The sequence below is a fragment of the Apium graveolens genome, chromosome 11 (genome assembly GCF_009905375.1).
Source record: "Apium graveolens cultivar Ventura chromosome 11, ASM990537v1, whole genome shotgun sequence".
In the NCBI taxonomy this organism is placed as follows: Eukaryota; Viridiplantae; Streptophyta; class Magnoliopsida; order Apiales; family Apiaceae; genus Apium; species Apium graveolens.
In genome coordinates this window covers 14,194,606-14,219,748 of record NC_133657.1, presented here as the reverse complement: position 1 = coordinate 14,219,748, position 25,143 = coordinate 14,194,606, and the positions used below count along the sequence as shown (strand labels likewise).

General features: G+C 35.7%; 2 protein-coding genes and 1 non-coding gene across 5 annotated transcripts; all 3 read right to left on the bottom strand.

Moving 5' to 3' along the window:
* Positions 1-3,863: 3,863 nt before the first annotated feature.
* On the bottom strand, positions 3,864-5,256 carry LOC141698266 (uncharacterized). Its single transcript, XM_074502938.1, has 3 exons — positions 4,934-5,256; positions 4,614-4,836; positions 3,864-4,479 (listed from the first exon to the last, which is right to left on the bottom strand). Exons 1-3 carry the CDS (start codon positions 5,204-5,206, stop codon positions 4,046-4,048), a joined length of 930 nt encoding a protein of 309 aa, XP_074359039.1. The 5' UTR covers positions 5,207-5,256; the 3' UTR covers positions 3,864-4,045.
* Positions 5,257-8,003: 2,747 nt separating this feature from the next.
* Positions 8,004-8,074, bottom strand: TRNAG-GCC (transfer RNA glycine (anticodon GCC)). Its single transcript has one exon. It is a non-coding gene; the product is annotated as a tRNA-Gly (tRNA).
* A 602-nt stretch (positions 8,075-8,676) lies between these two features.
* LOC141695145 (putative serine/threonine-protein kinase At1g54610) lies at positions 8,677-14,688 on the bottom strand. Of its 3 annotated transcripts, XM_074499402.1 has the most exons (9): positions 14,549-14,688; positions 13,749-14,150; positions 12,881-13,165; positions 12,308-12,625; positions 10,977-11,204; positions 10,754-10,854; positions 9,828-9,939; positions 9,251-9,721; positions 8,677-9,128 (listed from the first exon to the last, which is right to left on the bottom strand). In XM_074499402.1, exons 2-9 carry the CDS (start codon positions 14,136-14,138, stop codon positions 8,916-8,918), a joined length of 2,118 nt encoding a protein of 705 aa, XP_074355503.1. In that variant the 5' UTR covers positions 14,139-14,150; positions 14,549-14,688; the 3' UTR covers positions 8,677-8,915. The 3 variants fall into 3 exon arrangements, with proteins under 3 accessions (XP_074355503.1, XP_074355502.1, XP_074355504.1); XM_074499401.1 differs by having other exon boundaries at positions 13,749-14,682; XM_074499403.1 differs by having other exon boundaries at positions 8,677-9,119; positions 13,749-14,682.
* Between the last annotated feature and the right edge of the window lie 10,455 nt (positions 14,689-25,143).

Sequence of the window (25,143 nt, the reverse complement as noted above, 5' to 3'; positions counted from 1 at the left end):
GGTGACCTACATCTATTCTTCAACCAGAAAATACAAACAATTCATGATTCCTAAATACTGTTTTATGGGAAATTTAAGATTAATCATGACATTGGAGACTGACTTGAGGATAAAGAAGATGAAGACTGTTGAAGATGAAGAAATTATCAAGATTCTGAGAAGATATTTGACAAATGCTGAAACTATGCTGCCCAAAACTCAAATCAATATTAGAGATAACTTGGATGATGATGAGCAGGAGGAAGATGATCAAAAACCTTCTGGCTCAAATCCAAATCAGTCTAGAAAAATAACTAGTAGCAAGGTGGTGGAGATGAAGAAAGATAAAAAAGAGAAGAAGGAAAGGGATGACAACAAAAGGAGGAGAAAGGGTGGAGAGGAAGGAACAAAACAGCAGAAAGTCCAGGAAATCCAAATCTCTCAAACTCAAACCCTCAAACCTACCAAATCAAACACTCAACAAACTCCAACCTCAAAGCCTAAATACCTCTACAAATAAATTATAAATATCTTACTCAAAATACCAATCACATCTAGCCATGTCACTTTAAAGAAAATCTCGAACCTACCTTCATTCAAACCTTCAATCAATACTCACTTCAAGATTGTTAGGAGAAAATCAAAAAAAATACAAGCTAATGCTGGTGCTATCTGGAACTGCTTTAATCAAGCTAATTTTCTAACTTTAAATGGGAGCATAACAGATGATGACTATTACCAACAACTAGTTGAAGATAGTCAACATTTGGGTTGTCTCTTTGGGAGAAGTCAGAATCTACTACTTGGATGGCTGCTTCATTGTGCTCGGAAGAGAAGTAATGGAAATATTTTCAGCCATAGAATTGAAGAGAGTGATAAGTTTGATGAAGTACAAGGACTCTAGAACAAGGATGTGGAAGGATATGATGTCTAAAAGGTTGAGAAAAAAGAATTTAAGGCATGCTAGGATCAAGGATGAGAGGGAAGAAAGACAAAGACAATATGCCATGGAGATTGAATTATTTGAACAAAGATCCAATGAACTCAAGGCAAGAGGGCTGAGTAGAATTTCAGAAAATGGACATTTTCTGAACATAGTAGTTGGCATATTTTCAAGATTTAGGGTTAATTACCTCAACAATTACTCATTAGAAGAATGGCTCAGACTAGTGGAAGCCTTAAGAGGCACAGAAATTATTGAAGAACTTCAAGTGCTAGTAAATCTCAAGAACCTCATTAAGAAAGAATCTAGTTATGAGAAATTCACCTGATGGATGTAATTCTGAACTGATGTAATTGATCAATGTATAAAAAGTGTAATTCTTATTTAAATCTGTCAATTTATTGTACTTAAATCTTCTCAAAAATTGGGGGAGATTGTTGTGCAAGACATGCCTGTATAATAACAAGACTAAGTCACATTGACGACCCTAAGATTAACTTGTATGATAACCTATATATGTATTATGTATTGTATTCCTTGAGTATGTAAAAGTGTTTAATAGATTAGACTGAAATTTTTCTGTGAACAGTTTCAATTTAAGGAATAAACTCTGGAAGAAGATTAAGTCATGATCATGCCAGAGAGAAAAGGTGTAGAAGCTTGGACTTGAATAATGTTGTTTTAGAAAAAATGTTCTAAGTCAAGATATCGACAAGTCACAGATCAAGGCATATCAAGAAGTCATTCGAGAAGTCCAAAATGACTTGTAGAAAAGTCCAAAATGGCTTATAGAGAACTCTCAGAAGATGTAGAGAACTAGAGATATCAACAAGTCATTTCCACATATAGAGATCTCAGAGATATCGACATGTCATTTATACATGTAGAGATCTCAGAAATATCGACAAGTCAAATGAAGATGTGAATTTTTTTTGGAGATATCGACAATTCAATTTCTCATATAGAGATCTCAGAGATATCGATAAGTCTAATGGTGTATATAGAGATCTCAGAGATATCGACAAGTCACTTCTACATGTAGAGATGTCAGATATATCGACAAGTCATTTCACACATAGAGAACTGAAGACCTCGACAAGTCAAATATACCTATAGAGAACTCAGAGATATCGATAAGACATTATACTTATCGATATGTCACTTCTCAATAGAACAATTGGAGATCTCGACATACTGTCTCAAATACAGAATACAGACAAGTTCAAGATTCAAGATTATCAGACAAGAAACAATTCATTCACTGAATTGGAAAGTCTACAAAAGTAGCTTGAAGAATACAAGATCAAGGGCCAAGATTAAATGAACAAAGGATGGTTACAGACCTGCAAGATTCTGCACAAACTTCCCAACACCAGAAAAGGAAATTGACAATGTTGCTTTAAAAATTGGTTTAGTACATTTTAGTGCAAGTTTTGTAAACCCGCGCTGCTAGTCTATAAAGCATGCACAGGTCCTAAGTTCATTAGTAACAAACGGATCTAGATTTTCTTGTATTCTTTGAATATAGGAGCTGAATTCTTATTTTGTTAAGAACACAGATTCGTAGCAAGACAAACTTAATTAATACAATTAAGTGAGTTTTTGATATATTGTATTTGTGTTCATTCTGTTAAACATAATATCTACATTTCTTAAACTGCCTGCTTTATTCAAACCATAATTCATAAAGCTTAAAACAAAAAAAATTTAAGAAACACATTCACCCCTCCTCTGGGTTACATTTCATAGCATTCAATATCTAAACATTTTATAATTATAAATATAACATAATTTTATTATATCAAATTTTTAAATAACATGACACAATTTATATATCAAATTAATTGTGGTTTAAGTGACTGACGAACAAAAATCATCACTACCTAAACACACTTACAAAATTATTTTGAGTAATATTTTTTTTTAATTATTTAATATGTAATATGATTATTCGTGACAATTATGAAGTATTAAATATTTGCTTACTAAATACATAATATAATTGTCACGTCTTGTTTTACGGGAAACTCCTACCAATACAATATAAAGAACATATCATGTAGTATCAAATATTTAATATAATCGCATTTATACCATTCACATATCTTGAACGAAATTTATATCAACAGAGAACAAACAACTAATACAACACAATAACATGTTACATAGTATTAAATTTTTTTCAATAAGTCGAGAATAATATAATCACGCGGGGAACTTTTTATGAATATAACACAAAACTAAGTTTGTAATGTCGCAACATCTATCAATAACTTGAATTTCAAAAACCTTAAATAGAAATCGAAAGTAATAAAAATATTATATAATATTCTAATATATTTTCGTGTCTCGCACGAATTATAGAGTTAGTTCTTTTATAAAATTTAATTTTAATGTTGTTGGCATCTTCTCAAAATTTAAATCTACATGAAACTCCCATGTAACCTTCCTTTTTATCCATTTAAATCTACATGAAACTCCCATGTAACCTTCCTTTTTATCCATTTGGTGCTACTTAAAGGGTTGACTCAATTGTTATTTAAAGAGAAGATAACTATTCTATTGGTTACATGTTCGAATTTCACAGGAGTAGAATTTATGATTATGCCTGAGACAAAGTTTGTCGCTTAATGCAGTTTACCTTGGTTCAAACTATAATTTTATAACCTTAAAACAAAATTTGAATATAAATTTAAATATTTAATTTTGTTAAAAATCATAAAATCATAAAATTATGTTATAAAACTATAATACCATAATACATAAGCACCTTAAAATATATGTTTAAAATTTTCTCAAAATATAAGGAAACGAAAGAGATGGATGGAGTAGTTAACAAGTTCATTGTTTAGTCTTCAAACATATCTCTCACATTATTCTTAACAATATTATATAATCTTTTCCAAACTTTGGATCCCCGAGCATTCATCATCATCTTTACCGAGATAATCTAATAAGTTATTTACACTTTTTTTTAATAATCAAAATTATTAATCAAACACCTCAAGTTCATACTATTCACACTATTCACTGGTCTTGAACAAACGTCCGTTCTTTATTCTTATTACATATTCTTAGCATAAGATATCATACAAAACTGTCAATCCTACCGGTAGTCATATACTACAAAACTTTAATAGCTTGGCAATGCAAAGCAGGTGAAGCCTCAAGCAGATCAAAAGAAAGCATGGAGGCCTTTTGCCTTGGTCGGGACCATTCCATATATCGTCCTTCTGATGGAAGGACTGCTGCTGTAGCATTCATCTCCCGAACGCCAACCCACTTAGCTTGCATGTACTTTTGCTTCCTCCATGGAGCAATATGCATTTTCCTTTCTTTCATACACTTTTTTGAGGCAGAACATAAAATCTTCACCACAGCTCGGAGCCTTTCAATTTTTCCAACAAATACCTCAGGCAGTCGGTTTGTCAACTGACAGTAATCTTCTCCAGCACTGGCTATCTCGAATTCGGCTCGAAAATTTAGCTCAATTACCACTCTAGTTTCTCCTTTGCTGACATTTGAATTGTCTACCACTTCTAAATATGTATGATCCCCTGAAAGATTACAGTCATGTCATACATGGTCCTATAGACGTTAAACAAATGTAGATTATTACGGATGTAAACAAAATTTTTGTTGTTTAAACACCTTTGTGGATTCCTTGTCAACTAAAGTCTTAGAAAAATACCTGATGGGATTTCTCTTGTACTCATCCACTTGGATTTGCATATGGCACAATTATACTTTGCAGTTTGAAGGCGGAGAGATATTTCTCTTTGTAGACAATTTCTGCAATCTGTCACTGCTTTCCGACAAACACACATAGTGCCTCCCAATTTTATGTCCCTTATAGTTTCTTTGGTTGTTTTTCTAATCTTTGACTCGGAAGAACTGCTCTTGCGCAAAGTCGCCTGCACAATGAGATCAAAGCCAAAATAACTGTTAGTTCGATTTCAGAAAAGCACAAATACAATATTCTGAACACATTTAGCACATATCAGAACTGACCAGGAGAAGTTGATCCTGTGATTCCCAGAACACCTTATTCTTCTCAGCAGAGCAAGAATCTACATCATTGTCATCCTCAGTCTCCTCAGCAACATAATCTCCAGACCTATCACTATCGCCTGAAGAAATCCACGAGCTATCTGATGATTCTACACTTTCCTCCAAAAATCCAAAAATCATCTCGCCGGGACTTTGTTGTTCACCTAAATAGTTTCTTAGAGCACGACTGGACTCCTGGCAGTCAGCCAGAGTTCTTGTGAACTCTCTGGACATGTTATATAATCTTACAAACTCTTTATCACTTCATATGCTTGAATGAATTAGGTTGCATGGTTGCCCTTATATAGTAAAATTCCTATGCGAGCATGACCCACAACGCTGCTGACTGTAGTCCACTTTTTGCCTATATGGCATGTGATAAATTAGTAAAGAACCTAAAAGAAATTAAATGTTGTCACAGCTGAGATCCACATCAGCCTGGCCAATGATCTGAGCTCAAGAATACTTATTAGATTTATTCGGATATTCTAATCCAACTATTTTAGTTATAATAAAGAACCTAATATGTGAAACAATAATAAGAAATCAAGATTAATTAAGCCACTAGTCTTGGTCCTAATCTTCTGCAGCAAACTGATCTAGTGACATAATTCCAGCTGGAAAAGTTTGTAGTAAAGTGCATGTTGCACAAACCCGAGCATGTAATGTGACCTTGTACAACGCAAGTGGGCCTAGCCAGGAAACTTTAGGACATTCTTTTAAGTTATGCGAATACTGGTAGCAGTCTACTGGTAGTTACAGATTAGCATCTTAATATTCCAAATTATTATCCTGCACGAAACAGACCCCTTTTTATTACAATAGTTCACACAAATATCTGCATTCAGTAGATTTCAGTGAAGGCACTTAATATGTTAGATGTATACAACATTTATAGGATTTGAACTGGAGTCGATCACAAGAGTTCTTGATATCATGCTAGCTAGGTTGTCGGCCCTCTTTAAATCTTTATGCTAGAAACGATTCCAGAACGTATATCATCATAACTATAATTAAAATTTAATTGTGTTCTTTGAATCTTAAAATGGCTTCTTATTAGGACTAATACTGAAACTTTTGAAGGGTGAAAATTTGGCCACAGTATGCAGAATCTTAAAATGGCTTTCAGACATCACGAAATTCAATTACTACATATCAAAAAATCACTAAGCAGAATTTTTCTAGCGAAATCTCTCTTTTCTTTTCGTAGCTGATATCTTTATATCCTGACACCTTGAATAAATATCAGGACTTCCTGTAATCATTTATTTTGTGGGCCAAAAAAAGGACAATAATTTGGCTTTATAATTTTCTAGTTAATAGGGACAAAAATAATTCAACAGTATCAACCTGGTTCTTGAGAACCTGCTAATAATTGTTAGTGGATATGCTGGTATCTATTAGGATCCTAGTTTTTATGAAACTATTTTGCTATCATGGAACGTCCTGACGAAAGGAACAAATTAGGACCTTAAATTAAGATTTACATATAGTAGTAAGATTAGAAGAATCAGCTGCAGCAGCAGCTTGCAAGCTCGTGAAAGAAGGAGGATGATTAGCGGGTTAATAGGCTAAAACGTAATCAAACTGACCCCTGACTTGCAGTTAGGTAACTGAAATAAAAAAATTTGCAGTAGACTATGTGAACTCATATTTACTTGCAGTTACATGACCACCGCGGTCAACACATTTAACGGGGTCAGTTTGATTATGTTTTTAGGCTATTAACCCGATGATTAGCTAATCGTTGTACACTTCCAATGAATAAATGAGCTGAAATGTGACATTTTCGGTTCTAAACTAAATAGATAATGCTGACAGTGTTAAAATTTAATTTAAAACTCGGTAGTAAAATGCAAATAGGAGAACAACAGATAAGGAAGACGTTGTGATCATTGCTGATGAAAGAATTAACTAATATGTGCAACCATCTGATGTCTGCCGATAAGTTTTCATTATCTTTTTATCACTGTCAATGTGTGGTCTACACTACAAATTTACTCAAGATGATGTGGACTAGCAATATTATGGCATCAAGCAGTAAACTTAAAAAGATCTAAGAAAACTCGAACATTGATCTGATCCTTTTTGCTGTATAACAACGACGTTCTTAAAATATTATGTAACAAAGAAAAAAGTGCATGAATTAATAGTAATAAGTAATAACTATGCTGAGCTAACTACAATTTGATAAACAAAGTGAAGGTTATCTAATATTCTAGTAGCAAGTAGGCTAAAATGTGAAATATATATGTGATTCAGCATGATAAGTACTATAATCTGGATCTAAGAGAAAAAGAATGGGGGCAGGTAAGATCTGAGAATTGAGATGCAAACAAAAGCAGAAGTTGAACCTTGTAAAATTAAATTTTGACAGTGATGGAACTATAATTTTAACTGCAAAGCTACCCGAAAGTGGTGGAAAAATTGGTTTATGGGTACACCTAAGAAGCTCACTTATTCACTTGTATCTTGTAGTTATGTATGATTACAAAGCTAGTGCTTTTTTTTTTACTTATTCACTCTCAAGTCTCAACAAGCCAATAAAACTGAAAAAGGGAAAAGCTAGTGCCTTTTTTTATATTTGTATGCAGAAAGTGGTGGATATGAGATCATGTCATATGTGAAGTGAAAATGAACGCGAGTAAGTTACAAAGTGCTGGCTGGAGCATTAATTTTTGAACGGGGAAACAGTCTTTTAATTGTTAGTCAAAACCGGAACCAATCAATATGTAACAAATGTTTCTTGTACAGTTGTAAGAGATCTTGTTCATATAACTTGGCCCTACTTCACAGTTCACAGGGTTGAGATCATGAGATGTTAATTGGTGAAAACCCCAGGCTTTAAAATGAGACAATTGCAGACAGGCGTCAAACTCCAGAAGAGTAATAGAGCTGGAGGCACAACACAATTATACAGCCTCGAGTAATAAAGAGGAGGAAATAAGATGACGACAAACAATCAATAATCAATATCGTCAAAATGTTTTCCATCGTTCTTAAATTGGTAAAAACAAAACACAACAGAAATTGCACCAACCGGGAATCGAACCCGGGTCTGTACTGTGGCAGGGTACTATTCTACCACTAGACCACTGGTGCGTTGCTATTTGGTAATCTTTTTTTTTAGAGTAAGATTGGAACTGCTCTTCTGCAAATGCTGAACCTTGCCAAAATATTGACGATTGGGGGTTACCCTTTTTCCAAACAAAATGGACAAAACTAACCCGTACAAAAAGTAGCCGGTCTATTACGTGTTACAGATATCAAATACACATTTTTCAATTTAGTAAGTTATAATACGCAAAATAATATGGATAGTAATTCATATCAAATACGCATTTCTCAATTGGACAGTAATTTATATCAAATAAGCATTTCTCAGTTGAGTAAGTTCTAATATGCAAACCGATATGGGTATTATGTTGGATACCCATTAGAGAGAGTGGTATCCTTTTCTACTCACAGATAGGTAATGATTGAAAATACAAGGGAAAAAGATCATCACACAAAGTTTGGCAAGAGATGGAAAAGAGCAGGTACCGATTGAGTCTACGCATTCACAAAATGGATATTTAAAAGGTTAAAGTTGGCCATGTTTCTAGAAAGAGTTACTTTGGTACATTATAAACATAATAAATCGGTTAATTTTGTCAATTTTTCGACAGTTGTTCCTTTCTACAAAAAGAGATAGTCACGAGAACTTAAAAACAAAAAAACTAGCCTCTGAGAGGTACCCCATACAAGCTCAAGGTTCAAACTCCACACCACTGTTGCAAGGTTTATGCAACTTTCCTTATTCTTGTGACTTCATTGTCAAAACACAACACTTTATTAAATTTGAATAAATTTAATATTACATAGAACTATACATAAATTTACTATTACTATCTTGATTAATAGGGGAGAGCTTCTTCACTCTCTCTCCTTGCATATAGCTCAATCACCTAGCTCCACGATTGCCAATATACATTGGATTAGGTGTCACTTGCAATCCTTGAGGTTGAATATTACCGACTCTTGCCTTCTCAATCCGTGCTCGTCGAGCTGCTTCCTGAATCTGGCGGTCATGATCTTTAAGCATTTTATCAACATTGTTTGACGGAACAAGCAAAGGACCGGAGAAATGGATCTTGCTTCCGTTTCCCTGAAACCCCTGACCATTTTAAAAAATATTTAGAAAAACAAGGGGGGGGGGGAAATAAATAGGATAGCATGATCTAATTTTTGTCTAGTATTATTAATGACCACAGGAATTAGTTCTGTCACAAGTCTCACCAGAATTGATTCTTTCGTACTGCCTAATAAATTTCCCATCTGACGAGAACCAGTAATTCCCTGACTTTGATGCTTTATATCCTGCTTCCTGGAACTCCCCCATTCGTCAAATGTTTCTGAAACCCTACGCGCTTGATCTGCTGCTACTTGAGGTGGGGGGAAAAATTTATCTCGGGAATCTTCACTCGTCAATGTCCTTGATGCAACCAAACCAGACAGCGAGGATAAATTAGTCCTGGGTAAAACAACAGGCATGGCTTCGTGTTTCTTTGCAGCCTTTGTCCATCCAACACCTGGAATCAATGGACCTGAATATGAAGCTCTGTTTGCAGGTTGTTCCATTTGCTCTTTTCTTGCTTCTTTCAGAGCTTGAGTTGCTCTAGGTGGATCAATTGGAAAACCAGAAGCAGCTTCATCCTTGTGACGGTTGAATTGCTCACTTCGGGTCTTAGGATTTGAACGTCCTCTTTTCTGTTGTACAAAGAAGAGCAGTAAATAGACAGGTTACTTTTACGAAGGAGAGCCCATTTTGTTATATATAGACATAACAAAAAAACTTAACCAATTCTTCAGGTACCTGCAGTGACATGGCTAACTCAGCATTAGCACCAGGGGCAGGAACAGCACGAGAATCTTTTGATCCTCTCATGTCCCTTTCAACCTTGTCGTCCTTGATTTCTGCTCCTAACCTAAAAGAGTAGCAACCAACCATTAGCATTCTGAAGATCAACATGAATTGCAATGCAAAGATAACTAGGTGACAATGCCTAAAAAATTTACTGGAACAGGAAAAGGGAAGAGGGGGAAATATTAGTTCAAATAAACAAATATCCCATGTTGGTCCCATGGGTATTATCATATAAATGTGAATATACATTATCGGTTCATTTTATTAATTATCTTCTGGTCTCTACAACAGGCAGATGCTGATATATGATATAATATTATAGATTATATAAATCTAGATTTGAGCAACTCGTTTCCAAGCCGTGCGCTGAGCTGTGTGTCATTTATTCATATAATTTAGTATAAGGAGTTCTATTGTATTGTAAGGAATGATTTGATTTTAGACAATTGTGGGGATTTAGTAAAGTGTCAGTGATTTAAAATTTCCAAGTATTTAGGATATTCTATTCCTTGAGACATATTTAGTTGTCTTACTTTCCAAGCTAGTTTAGGCTTTTATTTGTACAAGCATTGTTGTCTCTTACTTATTTAAGAGGATAATGAAAATTAATTAATCAATTAGAGAATAAATCATTAATTAGAGCTACTCTCAAACATATGGGCCGCCATTTATACAAGTGTCTTCCTTGGGGTAGTTCATATTTTGGGCTTAGTCCACCCAGGCTTATTTTTTTCTAATTAATCTTATTCTATAATTTGTTCTCAATTATTGGCCTAAGTTAATATCGATAGCTATAAGAGCTGAACGATCCAACAGACGGCCAGAAAATCATTAATTTTTTTAAAATGATAGATGCCATATTCAAGAGCACACACCTCCGTGCCTCTTCGCTGCGCAGTTTTGCATCAATCTCTTTACTGGGAGGGTATTTAGGCAAAGTTGTAGGATCACAAGCATGTGGTTCTACTGCAAAGAACTGCCACAAAATGTGCTGAACTGGTCAGAAGCTTACAATATCATAGGTCATAAAGCTAAAATATACAGGAGTAATCTTCGTTCTTAATCATGTAAAGGTAAAGAACTAGAAGAACTACTTACCTCACTTTTAAGTGCAGAAGCTGCAGTTCCTCTATGAGCAGGATCTACTGCAAGTAAGGTCTCCATAAGCCCCACAGCAGCATCAGGCAAATCCTTAAATGTTTCTGCTAGACGCCTTCTATAGGGCTGTGTAGGCTTGAACACTGTTGACTTATGAAGCTTGGTTTTTTTCCAGTAATCCTCAGACGGTGACCCGCAAAGTTTAAATATCTTATGCAATTGCTCCACCTGTAACAAAGGTGCAAAATGCCTGTGTAGTTATTAACAAATCATATTTTAAGATGCTAATACTAGTTACCCGGATAACACAAGTACCCGGTGCAACTCAATATACATGAAATGAAGCTCCTCAACATGAATACTGTGAGATATTGTCAATTTTTCATAAGCAGCATGGTGCAAGCTTACAACACCTGTAGACGGTAGACCCCTTACAACCTTACAACACTTGATAAGTACAAGTCATCTCATTCACAGCTAACTGAAATATTAATAGTTAAAGGTTCAATGAAAAATGTCTCGTAGACGGTAGACCCCTAAATCTAACAGTCAATCCTTGATGAAATTACACTCTACTGAAGGACATGCAGAACTAAGCATGGTTGTCATGTCGGTCGACTAGTCGGCGACTAGTCGACTAAGCGGTGACTAAACGTCGACTCAACATGTCGACTAGCTGAATGTCGATATTTCGGTCGACTGGTCGACTAATCGGTCGACTAGTCGAGCTGCTGAATGTATATATATTTTTTTACATAATTTTTTTTGCATGCTTCACTACCACATCACATCACAGTTGTATATCAGACAATTGTTACATATCTCACATAATTGCAAGTACTTTTCTTTGTTAATATTTGTTAACTTTTCTAGCTTTTTCATCGTTCTCTCCAAGTGTCGAATTCTTAATTTCTTAGAATCTGAAATAAAACATTGTGGAAGGAGCTGGAACTTCGAACCTAGAACTTAGGAATCTAAAAGACATAATATTTATATATATATACATATGTGTCTGTAATGTGTATATATTGTACTTTTAATTTATAAAAACATATAATTTTTTTGTCAACTACTCTACAACTAGTCAACGACTAGTCGACTAGTCGACATCCGTCGACTCGCCTCGACTCATCGACGTGACAACCATGGTACTAAGATACTAACAATAATTCTCTGTGTTTAGATTGGATCGATTTTCATTTTATAATTATTATATATGCTCCAACTAAAGTGTGCATTTTGGTACTATTCCATAAAATTGTAGCTAATTTATTTAAGTCCTTCTCACCAGATAAAACTAAATCATGACATGATAGGAACTAGTACTATACCTCTGTTCTTCCAGGCATGATAGGCTTGCCAGCATACAGTTCACCAAGAATGCAACCACTACTCCAAAGATCAACTGCAACCCCATAATAGGTGCCTCCAAGCAATAGTTCTGGTGGTCGATACCAAAGAGTCACAACATGACTTGTTAATGGTGCACTCTGATGTTGCTCAAAAAAGCTTGCCAAGCCGAAGTCAGCAATTTTTAGAATTCCATTATCATCAATTAAAAGATTTGAGCCCTTTATGTCACGATGAAGAACACCAAGACTATGGCAATGATCAAGTCCACTTAATAGTTGTTGCATATAGCATTTAACCTACAAACACTGTACAACATCAGAACTCAAATAAAAATTAATAGAAACTGAAAGAGAGAAAGGGGTGTAATATCAAGTGTGCTTTCTTTTTGCCAATTCATATGCATAATAAGACTTTTAACCAAGACCATAAAATCCTCTTCTACAAGATCACTTCGAAGAACAGATACAGATAACATAAGAATATAAATTTTATTTATCAATGCAAACATATTGAGCAAAATTCAAGATAGCTGAGAATTATTTGGAAAGTACCTGTGGTTCTGTGAACTTTACGCTAGGAAGGGAAGCGAGTCCGGTAAGATCATGTTCCATGTACTCGAAGACGAGGTACAAACTGGAAGATGTCCGCGAAGTGATTAAACCTTCCAGTTTAATTATATTTGGATGATTTAGCTTCCGTAAAATAAGGATTTCCCTGGCCATGAACTTGACACTCTCACGATCTAAATTATCAAACCGCACTCTTTTTAGAGCAACCACTTTCTTGTGTAGGTGGTCACGAGCCTTGTATACACTACTATAAGTGCCTTGGCCAATCTGCAGGAATAAAATGTCAGGAACCAAAACTTCACCTAAATTTAAAAACAACATATAATGATATTGAATTTGTTTATTAGCACCAAAACAAAAGACAAATAGCATTAAGGTTTTGCTACCAATCCCGTTATTGGTAAGCATTACTTTGAAGGAAAAAAGAGGCATTTCCAACAAAGGAGGATTGAAAAGCAAAAAAAAAAAACTACATATTTAAATTTATTTGCACAGTTTTTAATATCTAATTGAGTTCATTTGATGTTAAATTCCCCCTTCATGTTCCTGTTTTTTGTACCACACATTCTCCGTAATAGTAACTTTCAAGTTTTAATAGTTATATGTACTGTATAATGATTAGAATATAGAAAGATAGGTGAGTTCAACTTTCATCAATATGGGAGATTTTTAATTTCCCAGCACAGAAAAAGAAATGTGAGTCGGTCATGCAGATTCAGAAAATTTAGAACATTCAAAAGCAAGAAAGATCATAAACTGAAGTAATTTCAAAACATATCAATGATCAATCTGTTAAACAAGCAAAGTAGGTTAAACACACAAAAAAGATTACTGTATTACAAAACGATACCTTCTCGAGTTTCTCAAAAGTATCTGCTCGTCGTGGAATCCAACCCTTTATAGATTCACCAGCAGCTCCAACAAGCCAAGTAGGCCACCCTGCTGCAATAAGTTCCGCTTCAGCACCGCTAGAAATACCTCTCGGAATCTTTTCAGCAAGTTGATTTTTTTTCTTCTCGGATTGTTCATCACGCACCCTTCTCGAACTATTTGTTCTCTTATCAATATAACCGACTCTCCCCTCACCATTTTCCCTCCTATCTTTAGCTCTAAAACTCTCCACCTTCTTCCCCGAATTCCCCCGAGACACAACTGCAGCTCCCTTATTAATCTGCCTCACTTTCGGGCTCTCACGCCCTTGTTCCACAGCCGAAGAAGGCTTACCACAAACACCCCCCATAACTAAAATCCTCTATACACAAATAAAATCACTTAATCACCAAAATCATAATCTTTCTTCAAATTCCAATCAAACAAATCATGTAAACACTCGATTCACACAACAATTGCAAGGTACAATCAGATCATATGAATAAACAAAGCAAAAAAAGAAGCAAGAACATGAGAATGAATGAAAAAGATACAAAATTTACAAAGTTTATGAGGATAAAAAGGGCAGTTGGATGTTGATTATGATAAGGTGGGTTAGTAGTCAAACAAAGAATTGAGGTTCTTGAAAATGTTACTTTTGACCCTTTTACGCGCTTATGAAAAAATACTACTTAAAGATATACACAGCCTAAAATATCAAAAAGAAAAATAGTATAAGAGGGAGATATGGAGGGGAGGAAAGAGATAGAGATGACTTGCCGGCAGGCTGGGTCAAACAAATGCCCCACAATCAACAACACGCATACATCATGCAATCTCTCCTCTCTCCTGTATCTCTCTCTCGATCTCTCTGGGGCAGCTCAAACGGAAATCAGGGGAGAGTCGTCACAGACTTGAAACTTACAGCTTGTACATATGTATGTATGTATGTCCTGTTAATGTATTCATCAACACTCAACTACTCTATCGTGACTCAACAGTATGTTTCTTCTGCAATTCAGTCAAAGCCGTTTTTTCTATTTTCTTCGAGCATAATATTCACGAGGGTATTATTGGAACTATGATAATAGCAATATACATAGAAAAGAATGCCCAAAATACCCTATTTTCCAAGCTCCAACCGCCCAAAATGCCCACTGGCGGTACGTTTCTCCCAAAATACTCACTTAATGCGCATTCAGGACATGCGTATTCAAGTTTTTAAAAACTAATACACAATACGCAACACATATATACATATTTTACAAAAAAAATGAATGAGAAACACATTCCAAGAATGCGTATTCACTGAAGGACAAAACTGAATACGCATTTTTGTAATGCGTATCCTTTGTTATTTTTTTAAAAAGTGAATACGCATGTCTAGAATGCGTGTTCAACGGATATTTTGGGCGGACACTCCCGCCAATTAGTATTTTGGGTATTTGTCCCCTAAATGGTGGGTATTTTGATTTTTCACCCTATAGATATCAGTTTTTTGCGGTTAAAAAATAAAGTATGTAATTTCTAATAATTTAATTAAAATTTATAAAAAATAGTAAAAAAATAGTTTAGACTCAATGATTATTTAGACGTTAAGTGATAGTTTATGGGTCGTTTGATTCAGGAAATTTGGGTATTAGTTATGAGTTTTGTCCATTTCAAACCATACTTTGTGTGATAGCTTCGTTTTGATATGTGGTTCGTTTGATTCCGATGTACGGTTTAGGAGAAACGGCCGTTTTAAGTAACGACATTTCGCGAACGAACCATTACCCCTCGCCTTACTTTGAAACATAGGTTAAAGACCTTAAAGGACTAATTGGTGTATGAAACATTTATGTAAAGTGTAATAGGCAGTTGGTAAGACACTCGTGAAAGAATTGCCTTAAAACTCGTAATAGTTAATTTATTAAAAATGGTGGAGCCGAGGGTACTCGAGTGACTTAAGTGAATCGTTAAGCGCAAAGCGAGCGTTAGAGTCTAAATTGGTTAAAGTATAGATTTATAAGTGACTTTAGTTTAATTCCAACTTATATGTTGTTTATAGGTTACCAGACTCGTCTCAAGCCATTTGTAACCCCCTGTCGCTCAGGCAAGTTTTCTACCCGTATAACTGTTGTTGTGATGTATATGTGTATATGCATGATCTTGTGATAAATGCATATTTGTTATTAGCAAATTCTTGCGATATATTGTAGCATGTGATATGGTATATATGCATGCCTGTTTCGTATTCTTGATTTATATATCTGTTGGTTCAAATGCTTATTAGTTGTATAATACCTATGCTAGAGATAAGCGGTATTTGAGTATACCCTTAGTATAGGGGATCAAAAGGTGAACTTTTTCTAAAACCGGGAGGCGAGGCTCCCGAGTATTATATATATATATATATATATATATATGAATAGTTTTTAAAACTATTAATCGAATAAGGTTTATTCGATAACTTTATATTATTTAATGAATATTACTTGAATATTCATTCGAGGACTTATGACTCACTTTATATTATTTAATGAATATTACTTGAATATTCATTCGAGGACAGATGACTCCGCTTATATTATTTAATTGAATATTATTTGAATATTCATATGAGGACCTATGACTCCGATTATTTTCTGAAATGTATTCTTTATTTTACTAAAGAATAAGGTGTCGATAATCAAACTTATTTTTTGATTATTCAAATAAAGATAGTACTTTCATATAAGTATATCTTTGGTTATTTAATACTCATTTCAAGTATAAGTTTTACAACTTCTACTTCAATTATTTGTATACAGATTATTCTTTAAGGGAATATTATTTAAATGATAATATTCAGATATTTTCTAATATATCGGGACTGATTTACTTTATTAAATCAGCATTACTCCAAACATTCTTAAAAATATTTTCGAGTCTTCAAAATGATTTTAAAAGTTAGAGCGGATCCCAAAACTCATTTTTATAGTTAAGATCTTCCTTTCGAAGGGGATTTAAATACTCGCTCAAAATTTGAGGGATCCGGCTCAGTGGTGTATTTTACATTCGCAACGAGGTTGCTGTTTTGATAAATGAATTGATTACTTACCCAACGTTCGGGAAGTAAATCCATCTATTGAGTCGGCATAAGCAACATGGGCTCAGTGGGCGTCCATGAAAGTGTAAGTGGCTCAGTGGGAGTCCATCAAATGCGTAAGTGGCTGAGTGGCAGTCCAACATAAAGTCCTATTACGACCAGGGTGATGACCAGTGGGGAATTCGTCCATCTACTAGTAGAAAAGGTTACTTATTGGTATCTTTGCCTGATCAGCAAGATATCAGGTTTATGCCAAGGTTTTCTCCTTTCCAAAATTCATTGGATATTGCAACTCTGTTTATAATTTTCATAACAGAGGTTTTCAAGGAGTGTATGAAATGTATATATATATAGGTGTATATATATATCGGGACTTAATGAAGTATCTCGTAACTTCATTATTTATAATGATATTTCAAGGATTGAATCTATTCAAGTCTTATCTTGTAGTCTCATCTGGGTGATGAACTTTTGAAACTGATTATAACTTGAACGGTGGTAGTTCAAGTAGTATTCGGATATAAGTATATTGGAGTATCTTGTAACTTCATCTTTTAAACTTATATCTAGTAAATGATTATCTTGTGCATGTCATAGATTTTCGGAAAAACGTTGAGACAAGTTTAGATATATGAGATCACCTTGCAACAATATTTTATACAGTTATAAACGGGAACTCTGTGTATATTATACATGTCAGAGGATTTTAAAGATTGTGAAAAGTATATATGTATATATATACTGAATATTTTGCGACTTGGTCGCGGTAAGATATCAAACTTGGTTCATTTCTTCTTGACCAAGACTTTCATGAGTACTATGAGAATGCTCATATATTGTAAATCATTATACATATTATTTTGGTGGGCTTGTTGCTCACCCTTGCTTTCTTCTTTCATCACACAATATCTGCTAGACAAGATGAATAGGACCAAACTTCCAATTCGCAAGCGGTTAGAAAATGTTCCGCGGTTTTCTGGAAGCGTTGATGCCGCCGTAGCTGAGGTAGGAGCTACCAATAGGCTAGGTTTTCAACTATTGATGAACCCGATTTATGTATATTTATGAATTGTAATAATGGCAAAGAAATGTAAATTTATTCAGAAACCCTTTTAAGGTGTATTGGCATATAATTGTGGAATAAAACGACTTGTGATTATTTTTGGATATTCATCTCTGAGACTATAACTTGTGGTGTGTGTGTTTATGGTGGGGTCACAGTACAGAATAGTTGATTATTTATTAAGATTGGGTGTTATTAAGGGAAATGGAACTCGTGACAACCCGGATCCCCGACCCCGGATTTGGGGGTGTTACACATGTGCCTCTGTCAGCTTATGAATTGTCACTATCAACTGCTATTGAACTAAGCATCCGTTGAAGCTTTCATCCGTTGATGACTTTTATCCGTTGAAGCTTTATCTGTTGATGCATTAACAGTTGAAGCTTTATCCATTGAAGCACTCATCCGTTGATGGATGTTATCCGTTGAAGCTTTAGAGACATCCGTTGAAGCTTTGTTTCTCATCCGTTGAAGGCCTTTTATATCAGTTGATACTACTTCACTTATACAAAATTACAAGGCATGAAATATTTACAATTAGCCCTCCTATTTGCATATCCACTAGTAGTCAACATGACTGATAATTTCCCACAACATCTAAGAATTGCAACTTAAATACAGAGAATGAAATATGCTACAATACTAAACTTATTTCTAAGTAAAGCTACTCCTTCAACGGATAGCCAGAATGGTCTTATCCGTTGAGGCTACAAACACTAGATTTCTACTTAAGTGTTTTGTTTAACTTATCATCAAACTAATACACATATTCCTAACAATCTCCCCCTATTTATGTCTACTAGAACTGTAGGCATAAATTTAGCTTTAACTTGATGATAACAAAACACTTAACAAACATATGAACTGAAATAAAGTAGAAATTCAAAAGTGCTGCAAAAGTATGTATACTGAGATAGAATTGAAGAATTACATTATTTCCAAGGGTGCTCCTTTAGCCTGAGTAGATTAATTTCTTTTCCTTTGATCCCTTATTTTCTTCCCTAGCCTCCTGTCATTCTCCTCTATTTGGAGTTGGAGTTGTCTGTAGAACTCAGCTTCATCTTCTTCATTGATGTCCAACTTAGATTTCATATCCTTGAGAGTTTCATTACTGGCAATCTTGAGCTGATCTTCAAGTCTGAAAAATCTCCTGACTCCTTTATTGTCTCTGAACTCCATCAACCAATGAGGTGATTTATGAACTGTAATTCCTCTCTCTGGTATGAGTAATGTTCTAGGCAAGGCATTGGGCTCCCACCAAGTTTTCCTTATGCTGGCAATCTTGTTGAGAATCTCAGTTTTGGCAGTCCTGGTAAAGCCAGAATCCCTTTTTATGGCTGAGTAGACTCTAACCAAGGTAGAATAGCCTTCATTCAGAATTCTGTAAAGAGGCCAAGTCCTTTCCCCACTTCCTTTATATTTGAACACTAGTCTTTCTGGAAGCTGTCTGTAGGCATCTATTCCCCTTACTTCCTCCAGCTCATCCAGATAGAGTTCAATGTCTGAAAATTCCTTTATGTCATAAATGTGAACATAATCATCCTTTGAGGCTTGTGGCTTGGGCTTAGGCTTCTGAGTGAATTTGATTGAGTTTAGAGGAGGTGTTGATTTGATTTTCCTTTTCTGTTTCTTTGATGGTGGAGAAGCGGTTAAGAAGGTGGGCAATTTGATGGTGTCCCAATCAATTGGTTCCTCATTAGGAGTGATTGTTTCACCATGGATGTTTATGAAGGGGTCAGGCACAGTGGGTTCAGGAATAGAAGGTAGTGGTTTGGATTTTGATTGGGTTTCTTCAGTTTCATCTACCATCTTCCTTTTTGCATTGGCCTTCTTTCTGTTCCCTTTCTACCATTCCTTTCTTTCCTTACTTCTTTCTTCCACATCATCACTAAGCATGTCCCCCATACCTACATCTTCACCCTTGTCTTCAATTTCTTTCTTTTCTTCAGCTTGACTTGATTTTAGCTGTTTTTCAAGCTTTGCTTGTGCTCTTTTGTCAGCCTTTAGCTTTTTAGCTTCTTCCTTTAACCTTCTGGCTTCTTCCCTCTTGGCTATTGAGAATTTGGGATGTCATTGTATCACACATATACTCTTTCCCTCTCTAAAGATAATAGCCATGTTCATCCTTTCAGCCACATCCTTGGTCTCCTTGTGCTTCATGATATTACCACCCAAAACCTTGTCTTCATCAGGCTTTGGAAGAGGAAAGTCCACTTCTTTCAACTGAGCAAGACTTAAAGGGTTCTTTGTAGAGTCCTTATTGGATCTGTTGTTGGGCTTGAGAACCATAGGTTTCAGATACTTGGAAGAAGTCTCTCCAACCTTATTCCTCCTTACTGGATTGAGCTCCATAATGATTGGCTCCACCTTTGTGCTATGCTTCACAGATTATGATTTTGAAATTGTAGAACCAAAAATTTGTTGCATCCTTTCATCAATTTTCCTCCTTTGTTCTTTGACTTTCATCTCAGCTGCTGCTATCTGGATTAGATCAATTCCATCAAGCTTTCCTTTGATTTGAAGAGTTGGAGAAGTGGTGATGGCAGGAACTAGCACTTTAGATATTTGAACTGTTGTTGATGACTCTCCTTCCCATTCCCTTTTATTCTCCTCCTTTTTGTTATCATCAAGGATAGGGGTCAAGCCTTGTGCTTTTGCCAGCTACAATAGTAGATTTGTCTGAGATTGTTGATTTTGAAGAATGGTGACCACAGAGTCTTCAATGACTTGAACTCTTGTGTCCAACTTGGCCAGCCTCTTGTCAGCATCAGATTCTCTCCTCAATCTCAGCAACAAATCTTGCATTGTACTATAAGGCATGACTGAATCCAACTTCTCAGAATTGTAGGATTTCAGATCAGCAATATCCTTTTTGAGTTCATCCACACTCAAATTCTGTCTGATATGCTGCAACTGCAAGAGATGCAGAGAGTCTAGATGAGCTTGAAGAATAGTCTTTGTACCAGCATATGTAGTCTCCTAAAGGGCCTTTTGAATAGCCATTACTTGCTTGACCAAAGCTACACCAAACTGTCCTGGTGTAGATTTCTTTGTCCATGCCCATTCAGGTAAATCTGGAACAGAACTTGGGCCTGCATCTCCCCCTAAGTTCATGCTCCCATCCAAATAATTAGAGTCATCATCATTAGAATTTACTTCAAATTCTTCAGATGGCTCACCAGCTTGAGGAGGCATCCTATTAACAGCAACTTTATCTCTTTGAAGAGATTCTGAAGTGTGCATTATGTTCAAAGTCTGCTCTGCCTCCACATTGCCCTGAGCAGCCAACAGTTGATAGGCTGAAACAGGATGAGTAAAAGTGTCAGCATTCAAGGAAATGTTATCAATTTCAGCTTTGTAATGTTGCTGAAATTGTCTTCCCTTTTCAGCATCATCGACAATCATTGACTCACTTGCAATGGCTGGATCCACCCTTATAGCTTATGTACCTGCTTTTCTCTCATTTTCTCTATATTCTTGCATCAGGGGCTCCCCCTGGCTCACACACACCCTCACACCCTCACCCTCACCTACTAAGGTGGCACTCCCCTCACTTACTTTTGCCATGCTAGAAGAAATAGCATGCATATTTTGACTCTCAACCTCTCCTTTTGCCTGGGAGCAACCCAGCCTCTCACTCAAATTATCACTCCCTTCCCTCAATCCTAGAAGTAAATGTACAGTAACCATGTCTTCTACACTTGGAATTGATTCAGTTGTATGTGTAGAGACCATCAACGGATATGGAGTATCCGTTGAAGTGGAAACTGATGATATCAACGGATAACTGCTGCTAAGCTTATCCGTCGAAGAACAACTACTTGTCAACGGATGAGAGATATCCGTTGAAGAAGGAAAAGATTTAGATTTTGAAAGTGACATAATTGTGGAATCTGTGTGAATTGATTTTAAGTGAGCTGACACAAATTCTTCAACTAAGTCTGAAAGAATTGGCTGATGATCCAACAAATCATCTAACAGATGATGATCACCAGGATTTGAGTGGGGCTCCTCCCTGAGTTTTAAAGAGGGAGAATCAGGAATTGATGTGAATATCATATCTACATCCAGAGATGGTGATGGAGAATTTGGTGATTGATGTGTGTCTATTATGAGAGAATGGGGCTGTGACTCCACATTTGCTGGAGCCACATCAAGCTGAATTTGAGAAGGCAAAGATACAGATGGATGTATCTGTGCAGTGTGTGCCCCCTGTATGGAAACTAGGGTTTTAGCCTTCTTTCTTCTTGAAAAGGCATTGATAGGTGAATGTGTGGCTTCAGTGTCCCTCCCTCTTTTGTTCTGTGTCCCTGGTTGGGGACTATTTTCAATAGCTACATCCTTTTGGGAGGATGCAACTAGGGATGTGTTTGACTCCTTTTGAACCACCACAGTCTTTTGAGAAACTGTGGCTTGGCTGGCTAGGGTACCACTCACCTCTCCCACCTTATCCTGGGGGTTTTCTTGATGTTCACCCCTCCCCTCACCACTCACACCCTGTTTACTCCCTTCAGGGTTTATGGTAGTTGTTACAACTGTTGTCTTTTGAGAGACAACAGAGGTGGCTTCTTTGACCTGTGTTTTGGAATTTTAGTTTTGGTGGCTTTGGTAGGAATCTGTTGGGACAAAGACACAGATTCCATTGTCACACTAGAAGGCAAAGAAACAATGGGGGTGGAAGATGTAGGAGTTGCAGAAGTATTTACCTCACTTACCTGAGGTGCATTCATTATTGGTAAATATACCAATGGCACCTGGTTGTTGAGGTTAATTCTCAAAAGGTCTGCAAGGACCCTTTTCTCTTGTGCCCAGCATTTGAGTTTATTGCTCTCATTAGTTATGACCAAACCTTCAGCAACATGGTTAGCCAATAACATAAAGAATCTAGCATAGTAGATGTTATGAGGTCTATTAGCTTTGTTACCTAACCTGGAACCTAATTCTAGCATGACATAGTTGCTAAAATTAAAGTACCTATCAGAAACTAGCATATAGAGCATATTAACAAGAGATGAAGTTATGGCATCAAAATTGCTAATCTTCCGAGAGAAAACCTTGATAAAGGCATCTCCAAGAAAACTCCATTCTTTCCTAAGGCCCTTTCTTCTAATGCTCCCTAAACTAGCAGAATCAAAAGAATAGCCTATGGAATCTAACATAGCAGATACATCATTATCAGTGTATGGTGTCATGGCATTATTCTCAGGTAGCTTAAAGCAAGACTATATATCATCACAGTTAATACAGTAATCCTTACCTTTGAGAGAGAAAGCAATGGTCATATCTGTGGAGTTGAACTCTGCAGTTGTCCAAATCTTCTCAATTACCTCACAATAGATAGTTAGGGCTTCCACCATTGCATAGCTTAGTTTGTAGTTCTTGATGAAGTCCATCATCTTGTGATAATCTGAGTGGGCTTCATTCTTTTCCACCAAGGCTACGAAATTGTTCTTTTCATAAACAAAGCCAGACTGAGACATGATCTTTACTACTGGTGCCATTGTTGTGAGTATAGGTTGCAGAGAAAAGATTGAGAGTTTTGGGAGAGAAAGAGAGTAAAAATGGCAAGAAAGCGTAAAGTGAAAATAAGAATTCAATGGGCTTTTATACTTTCTCGAATTAAAACGTAAATAAAATGATTAAATGATACTTTTAAGTAAATTACAACCGTTTGAGAATAAAGAAAACTGTAGAAATTCTGAAAACTGCCTTTAATACAAATACATACTACAGTATATATATGTATCAATGGTTAAGTAAACAAATCAACGGATGTGACTCACTTAAAGTAACTGATGTGACATTTCAACGGATGAGGTAAATAGTTATCCGTTGAAGATTAACACAGTTTTTATCCGTTGAAGGATAAAATTACCAGAAATGTATTTGTCTTTCAACGGATAATAAACATCCGTTGATAGAACAATTTTGGCTTTCAACGGATAGGGAATATCCATTGATAGAATAATCTTTACTTAAAGCCAACTTTGTTCTTGCCACAAATTCATTTCAGGCTTCAAAGAAGATTATAATGAGGACATGAATTAATGAATAATTAAGCATACCTAGCTCACTTACTAATCTTGTGAATGTTGATTCATCAAGTGGCTTGGTAAATATGTCTGCAATCTGCTTTTCACTTGGAACAAAATGAAGTTCCACTGTACCTTTCATCACATGTTCCCTTATAAAGTGGTACTTGATGTCAATGTGCTTGGTTCTTGAGTGCTGCACGGGATTTTCAGTAATGGCAATGGCACTTGTGTTGTCACAGAATATAGGAATTTTGTCAACAATTAGTCCATAGTCAAATAGTTGATTTCTCATCCACAGTATCTGTGCACAGCAACTTCCAGCAGCAATGTACTCAGCTTCAGTTGTTGATGTTGAAACATAATTTTTCTTCTTACTGAACCATGACACAAGCTTATTCCCTAGAAATTGACAGGTGCCAGTTGTGCTTTTCCTGTCTATTTTGCAACCTGCATAATCTGCATCTGAGTAGCCAATTAGATCAAAACCAGACTCTCTAGGGTACCAAATTCCTAGATTTGGAGTCCCTTTGAGATATCTGAAAATCCTTTTAATAGCCACTAAGTGAGACTCTTTAGGGTCAGCTTGAAATCTAGCACAGAGATATGTAGAAAACATTATATCAGGTCTACTAGCAGTTAAATATAAAAGTGAACCAACCATGCCTCTATAACTTGAAATGTCTACAGACTTTTCAGCCTTGTTTAATTCAAGCTTGGTGGCAGTGGCCATGTGAGTTTTTGCAGATGAACAATCCATTAAGTCAAACTTCTTTAAAAGATCATAAATATATTTAGTTTGACTAATGAAAATTCCACCACTAACTTGTTTAACTTGTAAACCAAGAAAATAAGTTAGCTCTCCCATCATGCTCATTTCATATTTACTTTGCATTAACTTAGCAAACTTTTTACAAAGCTTATCATCTGTAGAACCAAATATAATATCATCTACATAAATTTGAACAAGTATTGTAGAGCCATTAATATTTCTAAAAAAAGAGTTTTGTCAACAGTACCTCTTGTGAAGTGATTATCTAGAAGAAATTTTGACAAAGTCTCATACCAGGCTCTAGGTGCTTGCTTTAGTCCATAGAGTGCTTTCAATAGATAATACACATAGTCTGGAAAATTTGGATCTTCAAATCCCGGAGGTTGGCTTACATAAACTTCTTCCTCCAATTCCCCATTCAGAAATGCACTCTTGACA

What these genes read in the sequence shown, in the direction of transcription:
- LOC141698266 (XM_074502938.1), bottom strand. Translation starts at nt 5,206, where the DNA reads ATGTCCAGAGAGTTCACAAGAACTCTGGCTGACTGCCAGGAGTCCAGT. An exon ending in CACAGGATCAACTTCTCCTG is followed by an intron (nt 4,837 to 4,933) that starts GTCAGTTCTGAT and finishes CTCATTGTGCAG; the next exon opens with GCGACTTTGCGCAAGAGCAG. An exon ending in TACAAGAGAAATCCCATCAG is followed by an intron (nt 4,480 to 4,613) that starts GTATTTTTCTAA and finishes GTAATCTTTCAG; the next exon opens with GGGATCATACATATTTAGAA.
- LOC141695145 (XM_074499402.1), bottom strand. Translation starts at nt 14,138, where the DNA reads ATGGGGGGTGTTTGTGGTAAGCCTTCTTCGGCTGTGGAACAAGGGCGT. An exon ending in CGCAGCGAAGAGGCACGGAG is followed by an intron (nt 9,940 to 10,753) that starts GTGTGTGCTCTT and finishes CTACTCTTTTAG; the next exon opens with GTTAGGAGCAGAAATCAAGG. An exon ending in GTACGAAAGAATCAATTCTG is followed by an intron (nt 9,129 to 9,250) that starts GTGAGACTTGTG and finishes TAAAATGGTCAG; the next exon opens with GGGTTTCAGGGAAACGGAAG.